At 40.9% G+C, this 20,329-nt stretch overlaps 1 protein-coding gene across 2 annotated transcripts in view; it reads left to right on the forward strand.

The window, feature by feature from the left end:
- LOC104567410 (clathrin heavy chain 1-like) overlaps positions 1–16,592 on the forward strand; it is a 32,327-nt gene extending 15,735 nt beyond the window's left edge. Inside the window, exons 10-32 of one of the 2 annotated variants that reach the window (XM_088532339.1) lie at positions 67–189; positions 940–1,077; positions 1,302–1,466; positions 1,878–2,058; positions 2,376–2,539; positions 3,271–3,396; positions 3,730–3,872; positions 4,481–4,715; positions 6,530–6,652; positions 7,032–7,177; positions 7,597–7,780; positions 8,318–8,510; positions 8,790–8,947; positions 9,078–9,242; positions 9,636–9,743; positions 10,118–10,285; positions 10,367–10,516; positions 11,357–11,488; positions 11,787–11,897; positions 12,424–12,594; positions 12,851–13,072; positions 15,158–15,233; positions 16,216–16,592. In XM_088532339.1, coding sequence (XP_088388465.1) covers positions 67–189; positions 940–1,077; positions 1,302–1,466; positions 1,878–2,058; positions 2,376–2,539; positions 3,271–3,396; positions 3,730–3,872; positions 4,481–4,715; positions 6,530–6,652; positions 7,032–7,177; positions 7,597–7,780; positions 8,318–8,510; positions 8,790–8,947; positions 9,078–9,242; positions 9,636–9,743; positions 10,118–10,285; positions 10,367–10,516; positions 11,357–11,488; positions 11,787–11,897; positions 12,424–12,594; positions 12,851–13,072; positions 15,158–15,233; positions 16,216–16,331 — 3,498 coding nt within the window. In that variant the 3' untranslated portion in view covers positions 16,332–16,592. Of the gene's footprint in view, positions 1–66; positions 190–939; positions 1,078–1,301; positions 1,467–1,877; positions 2,059–2,375; positions 2,540–3,270; positions 3,397–3,729; positions 3,873–4,480; positions 4,716–6,529; positions 6,653–7,031; positions 7,178–7,596; positions 7,781–8,317; positions 8,511–8,789; positions 8,948–9,077; positions 9,243–9,635; positions 9,744–10,117; positions 10,286–10,366; positions 10,517–11,356; positions 11,489–11,786; positions 11,898–12,423; positions 12,595–12,850; positions 13,073–13,772; positions 13,984–15,157; positions 15,234–16,215 lie in introns of those variants that run through there. The other variant, XM_088532340.1, reaches the window with a different exon arrangement.
- The last annotated feature ends 3,737 nt before the right edge of the window (positions 16,593–20,329 follow it).

The raw sequence follows: 20,329 nt of genomic DNA on the forward strand, positions 1-20,329 counted from the left end.
CTCTATGCTTAAAAGAGGCTTAAGCCCCTAGACATGCGTGACTCGTGTCTCTGCTGAAAATTCTAGGTTGGCTATACTCCAGACTGGATCTTCTTGCTGAGAAGCGTGATGAGAGTCAGTCCAGATCAAGGCCTGCAGTTCTCTCAGATGCTGGTACAGGACGAGGAGCCACTGGCGAACATTAACCAGGTGATGCCCACAGCAAGAGTACTGGTCTCTTTCTAGACGGAGGTAATCGCATAGTACCATTTTGCTGACTGGTAAGGCCAATTCAGGTCTCTAGTTGGCTTGGTTAGAGAAGTTTGATTAGTAGTCAGTTATTAGACAGGTGTGTTTGCAAGTTCCTGCAGAAGCTCTCTGATTTATTACAGTAATCCTGATAGTGAGTCTGTCATTGTCTTGGTCTAAGTAGTAATGAGTGTTACAGCCCACTTAAAGCTCCTGTTGCTGGCTCTAACTGAGCATACATTGACTTCTCTTGTTCAGAGAACTTCCAGGAAGATGGACAAACAAACCTAAAACGAGTGCTGGCTCCCAGAGACTGCTTCAGGTGAATGGGCAGAAAAATAAGGCAACAATTTAGGTTATTTAATAACTAAAGCTATTTAGTTTCTGTAAGAAAAGCTAGTATTTCTTCTATTTGAACAGATGGGGGTTGGGATTTGCAAGCCATGTTTAAACAGTGGGTGGCAAAAACATAATGGCTCAAAGTAATGCTCTCCTTGCATTCTAGAGACTACAGAAAGCAAAGTGTAAAACTTGTCTCTCTACATTATCAGGGTATTAATTCTCTGGAAACAAAGGGGACAGCACACTAAGGAGTGCTGTGGTGAGCTGTCTTTCTGGTGTTTTTGCCAGGCCACTACTATGTACAAAAAAAAAAAAATGCATGGATTTATGTACAGACCCCACCTTCTCTGATTTGACCAATCTCAACAGATTGTGGATGTGTTCATGGAGAACAGTCTTATCCAGCAATGCACTTCCTTCCTGCTGGATGCTCTGAAGAATAACCGTCCTGCAGAAGGCCACCTTCAGACACGTCTGCTGGAGATGAATTTGATTCATGCCCCACAAGTAAGACTATGAACCTAGTTCCTCCAAAAAGTGAAGAAAGTATAGCTGTGGGCTTGTAAACTTCTGATTCAGAAAATCAGGCTAGAGTCTGATATCTGATGCAATAACCCTAATTAGTTTAGAAACATCAAAGGCTGCTGACGAGTAACTGCGACTTAAACAACTTTTAGGCTGACCTACTGTGATTCTCTAATAGTCTGAATATTAAAATATACTCTCCCTAGGTTGCAGATGCCATCCTTGGAAACCAAATGTTTACACACTATGATCGTGCTCATATTGCGCAGTTGTGTGAAAAGGCAGGCTTGCTCCAGCGAGCTTTGGAACACTACACGGATCTCTATGATATTAAACGTGCTGTTGTTCACACTCACCTTTTGAATCCTGAGGTAGGTCCATTGTACAGACAAGGCAAGTGAAATAACACCAGGTTCAGGGACCAAGTGGCCATTCTTTAATGCCTTTGTAGCTGCTAACTTCCTGTAGTAGCTGTAAGGTGTTTTGGAGATACTGAAACAGTCCATCTGGCTGTGATTAAAGAGTACTTGTTGAGGTAATCAATAAATCTTAACTCTGCCCTACTGATGGTTTAAATCCCAGGTGGGCAAATCAAATCTTATTTTTAAATTGCATTTTAGCTGTTGCAGAGATGAGTACACTTGCTTTCAAGACTCTGTTCTTAGTACATGGAAAAATTTCATTGTACTAGGTGGGCCAGGTACTATGGCTAGCTGTCATATATCTTAGAAGCCAGCTGTATCCCGTATAAGTTACTGAGGAAAACTTCTTTTTCTTTTCAGTGGCTTGTGAACTTCTTTGGTTCTCTGTCCGTTGAAGACTCTGTGGAATGTTTGCGTGCCATGCTGTCGGCCAATATCAGGCAAAACCTACAGCTCTGTGTGCAAGTCGCTTCTAAATACCATGAACAACTTGGCACCCAGGCTCTTGTGGAGCTTTTTGAGTCTTTCAAAAGCTATGAAGGTATAGTAGGAGAAGCAAGCAGCTTTGCTGGAAGTGCTGACCAATTGAAAATAATGTTAATATTGGCAAGATACTTGTCATGTAGCTAGATCTGCAGTGTTTAAAATGCTGAGCTCATCAAAAGGTTGCTTTGTTCTGTTCACTTCAACTCTTTGGTGAGGATGGGAAAGAGAAAACATGAAAGAAGGAGAAAAAATTAATTTTTTTTTTTTTGCAATTGAATGAAAGCTGTTCTGCTAGCAGCTACAAGCTAAAGCTCAAAGTGGGCTGCACTTGCTTCCCTTGCATTACTGGTTATATAAAAACATTTCTTTTAGGACTGTTCTATTTCCTGGGTTCCATTGTAAACTTCAGTCAAGATCCAGACGTCCACTTCAAGTATATCCAGGCAGCTTGCAAGACTGGTCAGATAAAGGAAGTAGAAAGGATCTGCCGTGAGAGTAACTGCTATAACCCAGAACGAGTGAAGAATTTTTTGAAGGTAAATACTCTGTTCAATGAAAGGAGCTGTCTTCTACATGCTTTACTGAACTTCAGCCTTCAAATTAAGGGAGATGCCATACTGAGGTTTAGTTGGCATTGCTGTGATTAGTCTCCTATTTCAGCCATATAACAGGTCCTTCTGGGCTATCTCTGGAGAAAACAGAGCTAGACCCGTGATTCCTTTACGACTAGCCTGTGTGATGTAGCTTGCACCATGCTCCATTAATATGTTGTCAGCGAAGGGAAGTTGAATCCAGTTTGGCAGAAGGAAATACTGTGCTGAAGTATTATGCAGGATACGTAGCAAGGATGCTTAGGCAAAGCTTATTAAAACTGAAGTTGATCTGTGCTATGTTCTGAAGGGTTTCTGTGCTTTCTGACTGGTGACATGGGATTCCAATGCCCCTTCATGTTGCATTATTAACACTTCTGACCCAGCAGCTGCCTTCTGAATTAATACGTAAATAGTGAATCATGTTGAAGCTCATGATGTAGGGCCTAAGGTGACATTAGTTGAACAGACTAAATACAAAATGCAGTACTGAGACTGGCCACATAGTATTCAAAGCTGATGACTTGGTTTTGAAGTCAATTGTCCACTTGACAGTCTGAAGTTGGAACATGGTGGGACTTCTAGTGCAAGAGAAATTAGTTAGACGTTTTGCCTTCTGTGAACATGCTTTATGACAAATGATGGTTGCTTACTCAGTTTTGTTGCACACAATACAGGAGGCAAAGCTCACGGACCAGCTTCCTCTGATCATTGTCTGCGATCGATTTGATTTTGTTCATGACCTGGTGCTCTACTTATATCGCAATAACCTGCAGAAGTATATAGAGATCTATGTACAGAAGGTAAGGAGAATCCAGTTTTAAAATCTTGGCCGTTCCTCCTTTAGAAAGGAAGTTGACTAAAGGAAATCTGCTGTGTCTCAGTTGTAGGTTCATGTTGATTCTTCTAGAACAGAAGCTCTTCACTGAGCTTTTGTCTGTAACAAACAAACCTACAGGGTGTAGTCTTTCCTGGAATTTGTATATGAATGGATTAGTGCCATGAAAAAATGCTCTGGTTTAAAGCATAGCCTAGTAGATATTTAAATAGCAAACTGAAAAACTTAACTTCCCTCAATAAGGAGAATTGGGGGTAGGTTAATAATGGTGGTAATGAATTTAGGTGGCTTGTTCTAGGTGAATCCCAGCCGTATACCAGCTGTGGTTGGAGGGCTTCTGGATGTGGATTGTTCTGAAGATGTCATTAAGAACTTAATCATGGTGGTTAGAGGGCAATTTTCAACAGATGAACTGGTAGCCGAAGTGGAGAAAAGAAACCGGTGAGAAAAAAAATCCATGTTAAGTTCTTGAATATGGGATATATCCAAATTGAATGATACAATACTGATTGATCTGATCCTATAGTAAAGCAGTGTGTGCCTCCTTTGTACAGCTTAGATTTTCTAGTAAGTCTTCTGATTACTTGAACTATATAGGAATGCCTGACAAAACTGCATGGTGAATAATGTGGCTATTGAACTGAGTTCTTGTACAGCCCATTGATGAGATGTGACTGGTTTGACTTGATCTTAAATCTGGATAAAACTGTCTTTGCAATTTCATTGTAGGTATGCAGCAGTTTGTGTAATTAGGTGGTTGTTAACTGAAATGAGCAAATAGCATGAAGAGCTGCCTAATACAGTGGGATTTGAAAGACAGGATGACAAAACCTTAATGCTATCTGCTACCTTGCTTGACTTTAAACTTCAGACTTGACTTCCACTCATTTCAGAGCTGTTAAATCAGTGTCTGTCTCTCCAACCACTTTTGAGACTAGCAGACCTTCTTGAAGGGAGGGCTGGGGAGAACTCATGGGTAGCTGTCAAGTATGCCTTAAACTTTAAAACTGTTTTTTCTGACTTGTAAACCTAAAATGTTTTCTTCAAAGGCTTAAATTGCTGTTGCCTTGGCTTGAATCAAGAATTCACGAAGGTTGTGAAGAACCTGCCACTCATAATGCCTTGGCCAAAATCTACATTGACAGTAATAATAATCCAGAGCGGTTCCTTCGTGAGAATCCTTACTATGACAGCCGTGTAGTAGGCAAATATTGTGAGAAGAGAGACCCTCATCTGGCCTGCGTTGCTTATGAGAGGGGGCAGTGTGATCTGGAACTCATAAAGGTTAGCAAAATTATGCTCATAAACATGTTAAAGTACTTGCTGCCTAAAGTGGAAACCTACCAGGCTGTTTGTCTAATGCCTGCAGCGTCCCGTCTTGTAGTCTCATTTGGGATTTGAGGTAGGCAGGAGACAATAACTTATATGCTAACCAGAGGAGCTCTTCTGCTGTGTCAGAACTAAAATTATATAGCTTCACAGCTTTAACTACTACTACAGCTACTACTCATTTCATTTATTTAATTTGCCAGCTCTGCTCAGTTAGACCAGGAGCACTAGGCCAAACTGATTAATGTGCTAACTTGTTAATTAGCTTAGGCTTTTTGGCAAACACTGAATATTTTTCAGAGTAGAAGGGACAGATGATAATCTGCTCTGACGCCACAATAGAAAAAGAAGCTTCCCTAAAACTTCTGGTTGAGAGGTGAAATTTTCCTGCATTGTAGTTGACCTTAGAGTTGCTCTAATACTTGATTAGAAGTGAGATAAATAGATGTTGACAGTCAAACTGCACAGCCTTGTTCACATAGCGTTCTTCTATCTTAAGCTTGTTGATTCCTAGAACCTCCCTTGGAAGATTTGCAGGGTTCTCCAAACATACCCTAGTTTCAAACTGACTGCCAGAGTTCAATGTCAGGTTGCAGTGCCTGTGGCTGCTGTGGAAGAAAACATTCTGCCTCCTTCCTGTACTTCTCTACTAGTATATGCAAAGAATATCAGCTTTGCAGTAAATGCCATTTCCTGTCAATGTCTCCTTATGGATATTACCATGTGGCATAATCTAGACTTGTCACTAAAAGTGGCTCCAGACTGAAGGAACTATTTGTGAAGTTAATCTATAGCTGGCTAAGTTCAGCCTGTTTCTTATTTCAGTTTGCAAACATGCCTCTGAAATGTGGTTTCACTAGGAGATTTTGCTAGGACAGGATTTAGCGTTCTGGTTGACCATCTAAAACACAATAGCACCAGTTCCTTCCTTGATCAGATGCCATGAAGAAATATTTCTGTTTATGAAAGATCTTCCTCGTGTAAAAATTATTCTTAAGATACAGTTTTCCCCCTAGAAAAGGGCTTAAGACTACAACTTGATAACTAACAGATGTAGTAATAATAAAGCAAAGTTGTAGAGACTACTGAGCTTCTAATAATCTGTTTATAGCAAAGTACTTGAGATTGAACAGCTAATTCTGATACTAACAGAACATGACCTGTTAGCGGAAAACGGAATAGGCCTTCAAAATTCTACTTTTTTTGTTTGGTGATTTGAAGTCAGTACCATTAATAGAATCATAACTCATAACTCTTCCTTGTTATCCTCCGATAGGAGATCCCCCACTTAATCTTCACCCCTCAGCTTAATATTTCAACAGGGGAAGTGCAGCCACCTGCTACTCTGAACACCTCACTACAAAGCTAATGACATCAGATGTGTAACTTGTTCCTAGCTGTAAACTCCAGCACCATTCCTTAAAGTTACTACTTAACACTTCCAAAGCAAGTGGCTCCCTTTCTAGGTTTAAAACTTAAGTTCTTCAGGCTTCTGCAGGTCTTCACTTCAAACAGAAGCAAATAGTTACTGTGAAGCTACTGTCACAGTATTTGTCTCGTGCAAAATCAAGAGAAGCTATAGAAACTCTGCTGGAGACCTTCTCCATGAGCCTTCCAGATCAGAGGTTGGGTAAGAACTTGTCTGTGGCATTTAGCAATGGTCAGCAACTAGTTTTAGTCAGTCTGCTAGACTGATACATAGTTAGCTAAACCTGTCTTGTGATCTCTTAGTATTTAATTCTGGTGTTCATAACTCTCTTCTCCTTCAGGTTTGCAATGAGAACTCGCTGTTTAAGAGTGAAGCTCGCTATCTGGTGCGCAGGAAGGATCCTGAGCTCTGGGCAAATGTTTTGGAGGAAAACAATCCATTCAGGCGGCAGCTTATTGACCAGGTACAGTGCTAAGGCTAAAGACCAGGCTCGATCCCATATGAGGAATATCCTGGAGCATTAAAGACCTGTCTTGCCCCTGTGGTCCCTTGAGGCCCTAAGAGCTTGGGTGGCAAGTGGCTCTGAATTTTGTGGCCGTAGTTGTCAGTAGGGTATTCTAGCTCTGTCCCTGAATGGACCTTAGGTAGATTAGGGCACGAGTCTAATAACTATAGTCAGCACAGAAATAGTTCTTCCTGTCTGACTATGAATGCTTTTGCATTATAAAAATCCTTTTAAGAGCTAATGCTTTTGAAGTTTTGAAGCCTTAATCGATAGCTTGCCAAAATGGGTCAGCAACTGTCATATTTGGGGCTAACACTTCATTCTGCCTGAATGTTAGGTTGTCCAAACAGCTTTATCAGAGACACAGGACCCAGAAGAGGTTTCTGTCACTGTGAAGGCTTTCATGACTGCTGACCTGCCTAATGAACTGATTGAGTTATTGGAAAAGATTGTCTTGGACAATTCTGTATTCAGTGAACACAGGTAAGAGGAAAGCTGTGCCCGCAAAGTTAGTCTATTCAGTGTCTGTTTAGATCATCATGTGGCCCAAGATCATCTTGTGCCTGTTGGTTCTGTGACCTGGGCCCCATAAAAAGTAGCTATGTGTGGTCAGATGAAAAAGAGTTGAGGAGCTCTGTGCTTCTAAGAGCAGAAGTGGTTCACGCTGTTCAGTTTACAGTGACCTTTTGAAAGGAAGGAATACTAGTACTGACAAGCCATTTCCTTTCTGAGGGTAAGTAGCAGCACTCAGCAACTTGGGTTTGAGAGGTCTCTGTTAGCCCAAAAAAAAAAAAAAAAAAAAAAAAAAGCAGGTGCATACAGCTCTTGCTGTAAGTACAATATATGTCATTTTAAGTAGGGCATAGTTATACCTGCTTATAAATGTGTCTTGTTCATCAAAGGAATCTCCAGAACTTGCTGATCCTGACTGCCATCAAGGCTGACCGCACTCGTGTCATGGAATACATCAATCGACTCGATAACTATGATGCCCCAGATATTGCGAATATTGCCATCAGCAACGAGCTCTATGAAGAAGCCTTTGCCATTTTCAGAAAATTTGATGTTAATACTTCTGCCATCCAGGTGAGGTATAGTTGTGCGTGAAGGTGTAGAATGCTAGTAGTAAAGAGAATGGGAGCAAGTGTGCTGTTGCACTGATTCTTCAGGAGTAACTGCTACTTGAGAGAGAGTTAAGAGAACAGTTCCTGAGTGGTATCAAGTTGGGAGAAATGGATGTACATGTAAGACTAGCAATATAGAGTCAAAATAGAGACCAGCTGCTTAAAGGCAACAAAAGATTTCAGTGTGCGTTGAAACACCTTGATGCATGTGCACTGAGTGGGGTTCAGAGTGACTACCTTGGAGACTGATTACTGAAGGAGCCAGGAGGAGTAAGCACAAGCCTGGTGTCTTGAGGCCAGCATATTGAGCTGCCCTGCGAGACAGGGGAGAGGCTGTAGTGATAAAAGTTTTGTTCTGACAGTTGCATGGGATGAAAGGACTTTTCTAAAAGCAGTTACCTTGATGTTTCTAGTATAGTAACGCCATGCGCTCTCAAAGGTAGAGTTCAGGCAGTATTATAACTTTTATTTTTAACTTGCAACTTCCCATTTAAAACAGGTGCTGATTGAACACATTGGCAATTTGGACCGTGCCTATGAATTTGCAGAGAGATGCAATGAACCGGCAGTGTGGAGCCAGTTAGCTAGAGCACAGCTTCAGAAGGACTTGGTGAAAGAAGCCATTGACTCCTATATAAAGGCGGATGATCCATCTGCCTACATGGAGGTTGTTCAAGCAGCTAATAAAAATGGTAAGATCAAACATTCTCAAGCTTAAATTGCTTGGACTTGAGCTGGGTTATTGAATCTACCTTGAGCAGGTGGAAAAACAAACCTAAACTTCCCATGACGGTGACTGTTGTTAAGTAAAGAGCTTCTTAGTTCAAGTGAGCATGGGTTTAGTACCATGAAGGAGGAAATCTTTGAGTGAACTGGTCAAAGCTCTTTCTAAGGTGCCCTTTCTAAGGCTCTTTATAAGCCAGTGCAGAATGGCTAAATAGAATATCTTAAGTATTTCTTCTTTCTTTTAGATAACTGGGAGGACCTAGTCAAATTCTTACAGATGGCCAGGAAGAAGGCTAGAGAGTCTTATGTAGAGACTGAACTTATTTTTGCTTTGGCAAAAACCAATCGTCTCTCAGAACTGGAAGAGTTTATTAGTGGCCCTAATAATGCCCACATACAGCAGGTACGTCTCGATCACACTTTCCTGCACATAAGTAGCTTCCTAAAGGCTGGCTGATTCTTGATTCTTGCCTTTTTTTTTTTCTTTTTTTTTTTTTTTTTTTTCCTTTTCTTACTTTGGGTTCCTAATTCAGGTTGGTGATCGCTGTTATGAAGAAGGGATGTATGAAGCAGCAAAGCTGCTCTATAACAATGTATCTAACTTTGCTCGCCTGGCATCTACGTTGGTGCACCTTGGAGAGTACCAGGCTGCGGTGGACAGTGGCCGCAAAGCCAACAGCACAAGGACATGGAAGGAGGTAACCTAAACTCATATTTAATGTTCTGCGGAATGTGCTCTGGTGTGCCTTTGGAGTATATTGCTTTTGAGCAATACACTCTGATATTCTGAGCGAGCTCTGTAAGTAATGTGGGAATTGAGACCAGATAGCCAGAAACAGCTAGCAAGCTACTGTAGAACATGTTTGTTCTATAAACTGTTTTTTAAAGCTTTATTTCAGAACAGTGTAAAACAAATAACAGAGGTTTTGATTCTAGAAGAAGCTTTATAGTAATGCCTGTTTGGAACTGTATGTAATCCTTGAATTTGGTGAAGTTTTACTAATGAGCTTCTCTTCCTTTAATATAAGGCGACAGACTAAGCATTGCAGTGTTCTCCTGTGAACTGACTTATTTGCCAACTCTCGTTGTAGGTCTGTTTTGCCTGTGTGGATGGAAAGGAGTTCCGCTTGGCACAGATCTGTGGTTTGCACATAGTAATCCATGCAGATGAACTTGAAGAGCTGATTAGTTATTATCAGGTAAGATCATTGTCAATGTCCCAGAACAACTTTTTAGAGGATACAAGTGTGCTGTCTAAAACTAATCGGTCATAGCTGAAACCAGATGCCTGTAAGGCTGATCCTGGAGGACTACCGAAATGAATTGGATTCATTTTTCAATCTCCACTTCTTACTAGTTGTATACAAATGTTTTCTGTAGTAAAGGGAAGTGGGATAGCATTTACTTTCTCTTATTTTACTATTCTATTATTTTATTGGAATCAAGAGTCTTAAAAGATTAAGCTATTAAGTTCAACAATATTTTCTATTCAAATAAATGAATATATTCTTCAGAATGCTTTTAGGGCAAGTTGGTTGTGACTTAGATTAATCCTTTTCTTCCTAACATCCAGGATCGTGGCTACTTTGAAGAACTGATTGCCCTTTTAGAGGCCGCTTTGGGTCTAGAACGGGCTCACATGGGAATGTTTACTGAACTGGCCATCTTGTACTCCAAATTCAAGCCTCAAAAAATGAGGGAACATCTGGAACTCTTCTGGTCTAGAGTTAATATTCCAAAGGTATGCAGCAAGATAGTTAGACTGCAAGTGCAGTAGGGAAACTCTCAGTGAACAAAGCTGACTGATCCCTTGTCTTATCAGGTGCTCAGAGCTGCAGAACAGGCTCATCTGTGGGCAGAACTTGTATTTCTGTATGACAAATATGAGGAATATGACAATGCAATAATTACAATGATGAATCATCCCACTGATGCTTGGAAAGAAGGGCAGTTTAAAGACATAATTGCCAAGGTAAGTGTCTGGTTAAGGTGCTCTGAACCAGCCGCAGAAAGCTGTGGTGTGTGTTGTGTCTTTGTCCTTAAAGGCAGAAAACAAAGGCAAAAATGCACAGCAGAACTCCCTTTTAGAAAATGAGTTTGCTTAAACTACTGCCTGTTTTCCTGCTAAAATTAAGCCTGTGGACAAGTTCTGTTTTAACACAAGAATTAATCTGAGCTTGGACTGTTTGTTTTCTGTTGTGTGAAACTCAACAGAGTGGCAGAAGCTGGCACAAAATATTTTTAGGGCCTGATCATAGGTCACAATCAAGAGACATAACCTCCCTAATACCTTTTGAGCTCGTTGCTGTCTTAATACCAAGCTGTAACAGCTCTTGAAAGATCTTTGGAAATGCTTCTGATTATTTCAATGGAAGAATTGGCCTAGTCTGTCCCATGTACACGATGGAGAATGGTGATTTGGAGAGTAGTGATTTGATGAATAGTTTTGATAGGAATATGTTCACATTTTGGAATCTTACTGATCTTATGGGCTACAAGATGACTCGAAGTGCAAAACTACAAGTTCTGTTGGCTTTAGGAGTTCAACAAATGGTCAAGTTACCTCTGATTCTAGTGGTCTTTCTATGCTAGAATCTCTTAAGTGGATGGATTTAAATTGGTTTTTAGGAGCAGTCTTAATGCTGAACAAGAATTCCATGTGAGAAATGTGTGTGTTACACTTTTGTCCTTTAGACTAAAGCTTGAACTTTTATTTACGAATCAGGTTAAATTGTGGTGTGAGTTGTGATCCAATCTAAGCGCCTTAGACTTGTCTGTATTTGAAGTACTAAGTAAATGTCTAACCATACAGGTGGCCAACGTGGAGCTGTACTACAAAGCCTTGCAGTTCTACTTGGACTACAAACCTTTGCTGATCAATGATCTTCTGCTTGTATTATCTCCACGGCTGGATCACACCAGGACAGTCAATTTTTTCTCAAAGGTGGGTTTGGGGCAGGCAGTGTCAATGAACAAGAATCCTCTCATGCAGATTAATACGTTTAATTCTCTGGCTGGAGAAAGGGTTTGACCTCTGTCAGGTGGCTTTTGATGTTGGAGATGCTGAAAGAGTATCCTAGGCCAGTTGTGCTGTTCTACTTTTGGACATGTAGAATAGATTACTGAAGGGTACTGACAGCAAGCACTTACCATTGCTTGTTACAAGAGTTATAAATGCTTCAAGAGTATCAGGTGTTTGAATTGCTATACTTAATCTCACACTGAAAACTTCTTAATTACAGGTTAATCAGCTACTTCTAGTAAAGCCTTATCTGCGTTCAGTCCAGAACCACAACAACAAAGGAGTTAATGAAGCTCTAAACAACCTCCTAACAGAGGAGGAGGACTACCAGGTGAGCACTGCCCAAAGCTGACATGGTGTGTAAGACCCTTCAGTGGAAGAGAACTTCTGTAGTGCAGAGCCTACTCAAAGGATTTTTAGGGGCATGGAGGCCTTGGGTCCTGGTGTGGTAATTGCAGACAAGCAGATACCACAGTTCTAATCTCAGAACAAAAAGCTTCATGTAGAGGTAAATATCAGGCAGGTGTTCCATAGCGGGCAACACTTTTTTATAAACAAACTTACTTCTGTATTATTCTGTATTATCTCATTGACTTCTGTTTGGAAGCTGTCCTATCTGGCTTCTAAAGGATTAGCTTTTCTGTTAAGACAAGTGAGATCAGTGTGACCAGGAAGCATTTTTTTTGTCAAAAGTCTTTCAGATTGATGCACCAAATATGCAGGTCAAACAGCATATAGCTATAACATGGAGCAGGCAGAACCTAAACTCTTCTGTACCACCGTGCTTGGATGCTTCTCTGCTGTAGTTCTCACCTACTACCATCCTCACACATGTTTAACAATCCTTTTTAAAATAGGGTTTGAGAGCTTCCATTGATGCCTATGACAACTTTGATAACATAACGTTGGCTCAGCGCCTGGAAAAACATGAACTGATTGAGTTTAGGCGTATTGCAGCATACTTGTATAAGGGGAATAACCGCTGGAAGCAGAGTGTGGAGCTGTGCAAGAAGGATCGTCTGTATAAGGTGAGTTAAAGCTTTCTCCCTTTGCGTGTGTGTGTGTGCTTTTTTGTTTGTCTCTTTTTCCCTTTCAAAAAAGAGGGGTAGGGAGGCTTACTAGAAGTGTCTGAGCTACAAAGCATAAGTTTCCTTAAAACTTGGATGAAATCCAGTGAAGTGCTGGACCAACAGTGAAGTGAAATCCAGTGCAATTAAAAGCCCCTGATATAGAGCAAGGAGGAGACAGGCAAGGGTCAGACTTAACTGTGGTCTCCTTCTCTAGGATGCCATGCAGTATGCTGCAGAATCCAAAGATGCAGAACTAGCTGAGAAGCTGCTTCAGTGGTTCCTGGAAGAAGGCAAGCAGGAGTGCTTTGCAGCCTGCCTCTTCACATGTTATGACTTGCTGCACCCAGACGTAGTCCTCGAGTTGGCATGGAGGCATAACATCATGGACTTTGCAATGCCTTATTTCATCCAAGTGATGAGAGAGTACCTTACCAAAGTGAGTATTGCACAGGTTCAGAAGCTAAGACTTTCAGTCTGATAGATTACTAGCATTATGTAAACCAGGTAAAGCTCTTCTCGTTTATTTGAAGTACACCTTTTTTTCTTTTTCCCTCCAAAGTCTTCCTTGGAGTTTTGCGATTTTAATCACCTTTAATCGCTTGAAATTCACTAATTAAACTTCAAATAGATGCCTTGGGACATGCAGGGAGAATAGTTCTACCTTAGCCTTTAGTAAGGGTTATAGGCATCTGTATTCTTTTTAGATTCACTCCATAATAGAAGCTGAATACTTAAAACAAGGACTATCTTTGTTGCTTCTTAAGTATTGGAAGTACTCTCTACTCTTTTAGAGAATATAGCTGTTAAGTAGCTAATACTAGACACTATTTCTACGTCAGCTGTAGGAACTATTTGTTGGAAGTAAGGATTCTGTGGAAAATAACTTCAGAGACGTAGTCTGGCTGTACAGTACTTTCGGCTAGTCTAAATTCTGGGAGAGGTTCTCGTGTGGACTCCTGAAGTGCTTGTCTCAAATACCGAAAGATCTAAAACTCTTCCGATCTTTCCTCAAAAGATTTTAGATCTGCCTAGCATATTGCAGTAAGAACTTTCTTGAAGTCACTGATCTAGAAGTGACTGCTTCATCTTGCCTGTAATCAGTCATGTTAAGTATTCCCCTCTGAATTTTCTTGCAGGTTGATGGGCTGTTCTATAAGGTGACACTCTGCTTTGAAACTCTGTGTTCATTTGTGTTCCTCAGTATCCTAGGATTCTGTTACAGGAATCTAGCTGTAGCTTCTGCCAGCAGAGCAATATAACTTAGCTCTAACTCATTTTCTGTTCACTTTCTAATGCTAAAAGGGTAACTATTCACAAACAACTTGAAAATCCAACCAGACTCTGCTGTCCTTAATAGTAAACAGAAGCCAGTGATTGAGAAAGATGGGACCATTTAGGCTCCTGATGACTGTACTGCAGATACTTGGGGCAGGGAGGATGCAGTTCATAAGTAAACAAAAGTGGTTGCCACCTAACACTGAATTTATGCTCGGGGGGGGGAAACTAATATTATGCTGCAAATTATTGAAGCAATCTTGCAGGGATAGCGAATCTGTTTGGAAATTAGCAAAACTTCTGTAGAAGGCTTGCCTCTTAGTGTGATGAAAATACTTGCATGGATCTTAAGTTTATCTTCCTCTTATTTCACTGAGGAGATGAGACCAAAGTCTAAGATGATGTTTTTGAAACTGCTGGTTGGATTTACAGGTTATCACATGTACTAAATACCAGATAACTTGCCAGAAGAAAAATCTGCATGGTGAAAGTGGTTTACATCAAAACTAATTTAGTTTACGAAATTAACTACAAAACATGAAATTAGTGTATGGGTTTTTATAAATGTGGTACGTCTAAAACTTGGTCACGTAACTAACTTCAAAGGCACAAAAGAATAGGCTTCGTCAACAGTGTGTGCTGCTTGTGGAACTCACTCATCTTTCTCTTATGCACAGACCGCAGGTGTTCAAGCACAGAATAGCCCCTGTCCCAGAAGGGCCTGGGCACAGCGTGCGCTGCCACCCCCTGGCAATCCTGAATACTGGGGTTTAGTAGGCAGCAGGTCAGCGATGTGCCCTGTGCTAGGTAGCTGCTCCTGCCCTTCCTCGGGGCATCTGCTCGTTGTGCGCTCGCTACCGCTCCGGCAGAGGGAGGAGAAGCTCTTCTGTTCCCTATTTCTCTTTAATACTGTAGGGGCAGTAAAGAGGACAGTCTAATCCAGTTATTCCAGGAGGGCTGTTAGGTTAACAGCTGTAAGTGAACCAGCAGCTTGGGTACCAGTCCTAAGAAGTACTGTGCTTGAAATTCATGCTCTCCTAGCTATGTTTGACAGCTGCTGTTTGTTCCTGCTCTTAAGCAATTGGGTGGGCAGTTTATGCATAGCAGAACACAGGCTTTGGTGGTCCTCAACCTACCCTAACTAAGGGAACACCTGATAGCTCAGGTACCTGGCATGAAAAGTTTTCAAGTGATGGTGCAGTTTCAAGGCACAGCCTTCATACGTTTCCTATTCACTTCAATGTAGGTGGATAAACTTGATGCTTCTGAAAGCCTAAGAAAAGAAGAGGAACAAGTAGCTGAACCCACTCCAATAGTATTTGGTAGGTGAAAGATTTGGTTTTAATTGATTAGCTGTTGTCACTTTGGTCTCTCTTCATGGAGCTAACTTAAATGACTGCCTCCAGTCAAAGCAAACTGGTTTCTACTAGCTACTAAGATGGTTGCGTCTGTAGATGTGCAAGTTACTGAAGTGACATCTCCCTCTTGCAGTACTTACACTCTTTGAAATAGTGCCCCTCTTGCATAGCTCAGAATTCTAGTTTAGGAATAGGCTTTCAGTATGGTAACAGGAGAGGGGGCATCACCATGTGCACAACCTCAGAAATAACTAAAAGAGTGTCCTAATTCCTCCTGGTGTTTTTTTTCTAAGAGGAATGTGTCTGCTTTCTGCTCTTCCAAGTAGAAAAGCAGACTGGCTTTCTAGCTCATCCATTTTAAGACATGCGCAGCCAAAAACATGGCTGTCCTCAAGTGTACTGCTATTTTAGAAGCCCTTCTGAAGAGACATTCTGCTAACAAGCACCTAGAAGTGGCTGGTAAGGGAAGGATGTGACTGGTTCACTGTCTAATGTAAATGTTAACCTGAATTTAACATATGCATGAGGCATGTGTGCTCCTAGCAATGAAGACCAATCTTTCAAAAGTTATGTTCAAGACTTTTGTGTTTACTTGACTAATAGCTTGAATTGCCTTACTTGTCAGTTTTGACTATGCATGATATAAACATATCAGTTTGTTTGGTTTTCAATATGGTCTCTTCAAAACAAGCCACATTAATCATGTCCTCAGAATGAGTTGGTTACTCATCTGAAATCTGCCTTGCTTTCTTAGTTTGCAGGTGGCAAGAGCAGATGGCCTTGGTGCCCACTTCATGTGGTGCATGTCAGATTACAGTGTAATGTGCTAGTTCTATGCTTGCACAGTAGCTGGTTTTAGCTAGAGGCTCATCCTGTCCCATAGTACTGCTAGCGTTAAGAAAGCCTGAGTTCTTAAACTAACTTTCTCTTTCCCATGCTTTTCTAGGTCAGCAGCTGATGTTGACAGCAGGCCCCAGCGCGGTACCTCCCCAGCCAAACTTCCCCTATGGATACACAGCACCGGGATTCACCCAGCCGCCTGTTTATGGTTTCAATATGTAACTAGCTCTCTGACAGACCTTTGCTGTCTCTGTTCTCTTCCTTCCCGTCCCTTTTTAACTTCTCCAAGAAGTGTACAATGGTTCTAAGGCACAGATGACCCTCTGTTGGCTGAACACTTGCTGCCCTGCTCAGTGAGGAGACTTCAACGGATGCCTGTTACTGTTATTTATTGATTATTGTCCAGTTACATTTCAACCTCTGAAAGGCAGCTTTTGTTAATGACATTGTGAGACTCTTGTCTGAAGTTAAGGCACTATTTCACTAACTCATACAGCAATAACTGCTTGAGGCCAGGGGGAAGAGTGTGTTTTTTTTTTTTTTTTTTCCCTCCTTTTTTTTCTTTTGCAAAGCCTGTTGAAAGCAGCTGGGAAAAAAAAAAATGCCTGGCACCAAGTTGTTAAAGCTTTAGCTGAAGCTACAGAAGTAGCAGGGAAATCGACAATTCAGTGAAGCATCTCCTTAACGGTGAATTGTTGAAAGCTTGTGTACATCTGACAACCCCATTTTGTTTGCAGTCGTATGTGCAAAAGAAAATGGGCTTTCTAATATTTGTGCTCTGGATATTTAGAGGCATATTGGGAAAGTTTCCTTTTCTGGACGATGCTGTTGGGGTTCAGGTGGAGTCTGTTCTATATTTTCTGGAGTAGATCTGAGATTAAAGAAAATAAATCTCATACCAGAGAGCAAACATTTCCCAGATCCTTTTTGTTTAACAAGAGGAGAGCATGTTACTTGTTGACATTAAATGGTACTAAAGGATATCTCAGCTGTGTGGCAAGAGAACATTGGAGTGTGCAATGGAGTGGAGAACATTGGAACACTGGAGTGGGCTGCCAAATACTAGAGATGCAAGAGCACAGTGTCAGGGTTGGGGAGGGGGGACTTGCTAAAATACTGAAGCAGTAGGAAGGGCCATAATCCGGACTTTTTATTTGCACCTTTAACTGATTCTGGCAATGGCTTTCTGCCACACCATGTTCTGACCCTTTCTGGTGGGCAGTCAGCACCATCTGACCTGACCTAGCAAGGCTGAGTCACTGCACGCTGCTACGCTGCAGTAGTATCAATAGCGCGTCCACCGCCCACCTCCTTGAGAATGCCAACAGGGATGTACTATTACTTTGTGCCACTCTTCAATACATGTATCATTAACATTTTATGTACTTAGATAACAATGTATAATTTATGGTTATGAATCTTGTGCTAATCATGAATATTATAAAAGTCCAACTATAAATGTAAAACTGCAGTATCCACTGTGTGATTCTAGTCTTAATATCTTGGGCGTGGGGACTCATCAGTAGTAATACAATACCTCTAGTAGCACCAGCTTTCTTACTGTGACAACTAAGGGTGCCGGGCAGGAACAGGGACACTTGTCCAAGGCACCTAGCATGGGCTGCTTGGCAACTAATTTAAACAGGAGTTGCAGTCTCTTCTCTGGACACATTAGCACAGCTTGTTTGTGTAACTCCTTCCTGCAGCGTAATCTCTGCGCATGACTTCACTCGCACAACTGCAGAGTGCATGCTCAGTGTTGTGCTGGGGGATGTGCTTCAGTCTTTGCAGTTTTCCCCAATAAAAATGTTAATATAGCAGCAGTTGTGGTAAGTTACACTTTCAATACTGAATTTTCTTTTAACAGGGCACAATATCTTACTATGTCCATCAGTGGAAACAAGGTATGAAGTCAGTAAGAGCAGACCATGCCTTGGCACAATTTTAATGAGTATATTGGCATTTCTGTCATATAGGCCAGTGACTAAGAGGTGCCATATCCAGCTTCCTAGTACAAACCAGGGTTCGCTTGGTGTTGGTAAAATCCATTAACCTTGGCTTTGTACCCATCAACATTCAGTGGCTCAGCTTGGACTACTGAGCAGCTAATAAGGGCAAGCAAACCTTATACTCTGTGCAGACTTGCTCCCAGAGCAGGAATTAACCAGATAAATCGCTGCTGCTTATGGTTTGCAAACAGATCTTTATGTGTCAACAGGAATTTGGCAGCTGGAGCTGAAAACCAGTTGTAGGATTAGTTTGTGGGATGGCTGTGGGAAGCTTTTTTCCTTTTGCTCACTGTGACTTTATAGCCACAACCACAGGCTGAAAATAGAATACAGTAAGCTGCTTGATTAAGTACTAGAATTCTTATGACTAGTACAAAATTGAGCACATTTGAGAATCCTTAGTAGCTTCAGTCTAGAATTTTAATTACAAGAACATAATGGAGTTCTCAAAGCAAGGCTTAGTTTAGTAGTGGTATCTTAGGCCCTTGCTAAGTGTAGTGGCTTTTGTAAATTTGATGATCTACTTGCATTGAATTCTATGATTCTATGATGATCTACTTGCATTCTAAAATGCATCCAGAAACATATTTCTTGAACAAACTCTTGCATGATGGAGTACTTAACTATCTGATTCTCAGTTAAGTCACTCTCAGCAGGAAATAACCCCTCTTTAAGGTTAAGTGGAAGACTTGATTCATTTTAGAAAGTTATATGTTATAAAGCTATGAAGTGCCCATGCAGCTTTTCAAAGTTTACATTAGATTGGTCTTGCAGAAAACCTCATTTAAAACTTAATGGTACTAATTATGGGGGTGAAATGGGCAAAAGACACAACCCAAAGGTCCAACACTTAATTATGATGCAATAGCTGCTTTTTTTAATTGGTGACACCACTGAAAGCTGACACTTAGCATGACATGGATCCCTTTTTAAGGTTGCAAAAAAAGTAGGAAACAACTCTCTCCTCCCCCCCCCCCCCACCCCAGCAAAGCCAGTAACAATTATTTGGAAGCATAAAAAAATTTTCCTATGTTTCTTGAACTTTAAACACACAAGTGAATAATTCATTATCTGATATCCCCTGAGTTAAACAAGTGTATGACATGTGGCAAAGTACAGACTCGTCTATACTTGGGTAAAGCCATTTGTTAAACCGCCGCCTAGTTAATGTTTATGCTCTGGCATGTACCATTTTGATTGGCAGGCTAGAACCGAGAAACCGTGATTAGAATAGCATGATAGTGGGTCCAATTTGTGCTGGTTAAAAATAAAAAATAAAAAAAAAAACTTTTGAGAGGCTAGAAAACTTGAATTTTGGGACATATAGCACTCCATGTACCAGGTTCTCATAACAAGCTGCATAGATGGTGTGTGTACTGCCTTGAGATGGAGCATGCTGCTTATCTGTAGAATTCATTCCTGTATTTCTGGGTTCTTGTTGTTCCCTTGTGCATACTTTGTATCACTTCTGTTTCTAGTTTGAGTGCCTTTTGCAGAATATCCCGAGGGTGTTTCAATCTCACCTATTTCCACAAGTGGAATGGGAGCAGCTTGAATTTGTGGTAAGATGTTATGGAACATAGAATTGGTCGCATTGGTGTATGTGAGTTGCAATACACAGAGGGAATTGGTACTTGCTTTAGCACCTCTAGGGTGCAGTGGTCCATCTTAACAGATTTGTGAGTCTTTTTATTCTTTTATAACTTTCAGGAAACACACAGCCTTCAAAGACTTGGTTGCTGTTGTAGTGGTTTTGTTTTTTCAGTGCTGCTTGGATTCTGTGGGCATCTTTCCAGGGTCATGGCAGATCCTGACTCATGCTCTACTAGCAAAATGCTGCAAAAGTCTTAGCATAGGTATGTGTCAATTTAGGTCTCTGCTCCTAGAGCCCTTTAGGCCTTTCTGGAAAGTATCAAAAAATTGCACTAATATTGTCAACTTTTAAGCATTAAAATCATAATCTGAAATACAGTCAGTGAAGGGTAAGTCTTTTTATTCTTTATTTTTAAATTTAAAAGTTGAGTCAAAATCAGAGTTTTTCAGTCACATGTTCTTCTATGTGGCTTTAACTTGAGATTTTTTTTTTGCCTTGTCTGCTGTTTTTATGAAGACTTTAAAGTCTTTAACCAGTCTCTTAATCTCAAAAGCTATTTTTCTTTTTCTACGCTCCCTTTTTCCCTCCCTCCCCACACTAATGGTTACAAAAGGAAA

This window comes from Tinamus guttatus, unplaced genomic scaffold, assembly GCF_059628265.1.
Source record: "Tinamus guttatus ecotype Peru unplaced genomic scaffold, ASM5962826v1 Tinamus_guttatus_pri_ptg000459l, whole genome shotgun sequence".
NCBI lineage: Eukaryota > Metazoa > Chordata > Aves > Tinamiformes > Tinamidae > Tinamus > Tinamus guttatus.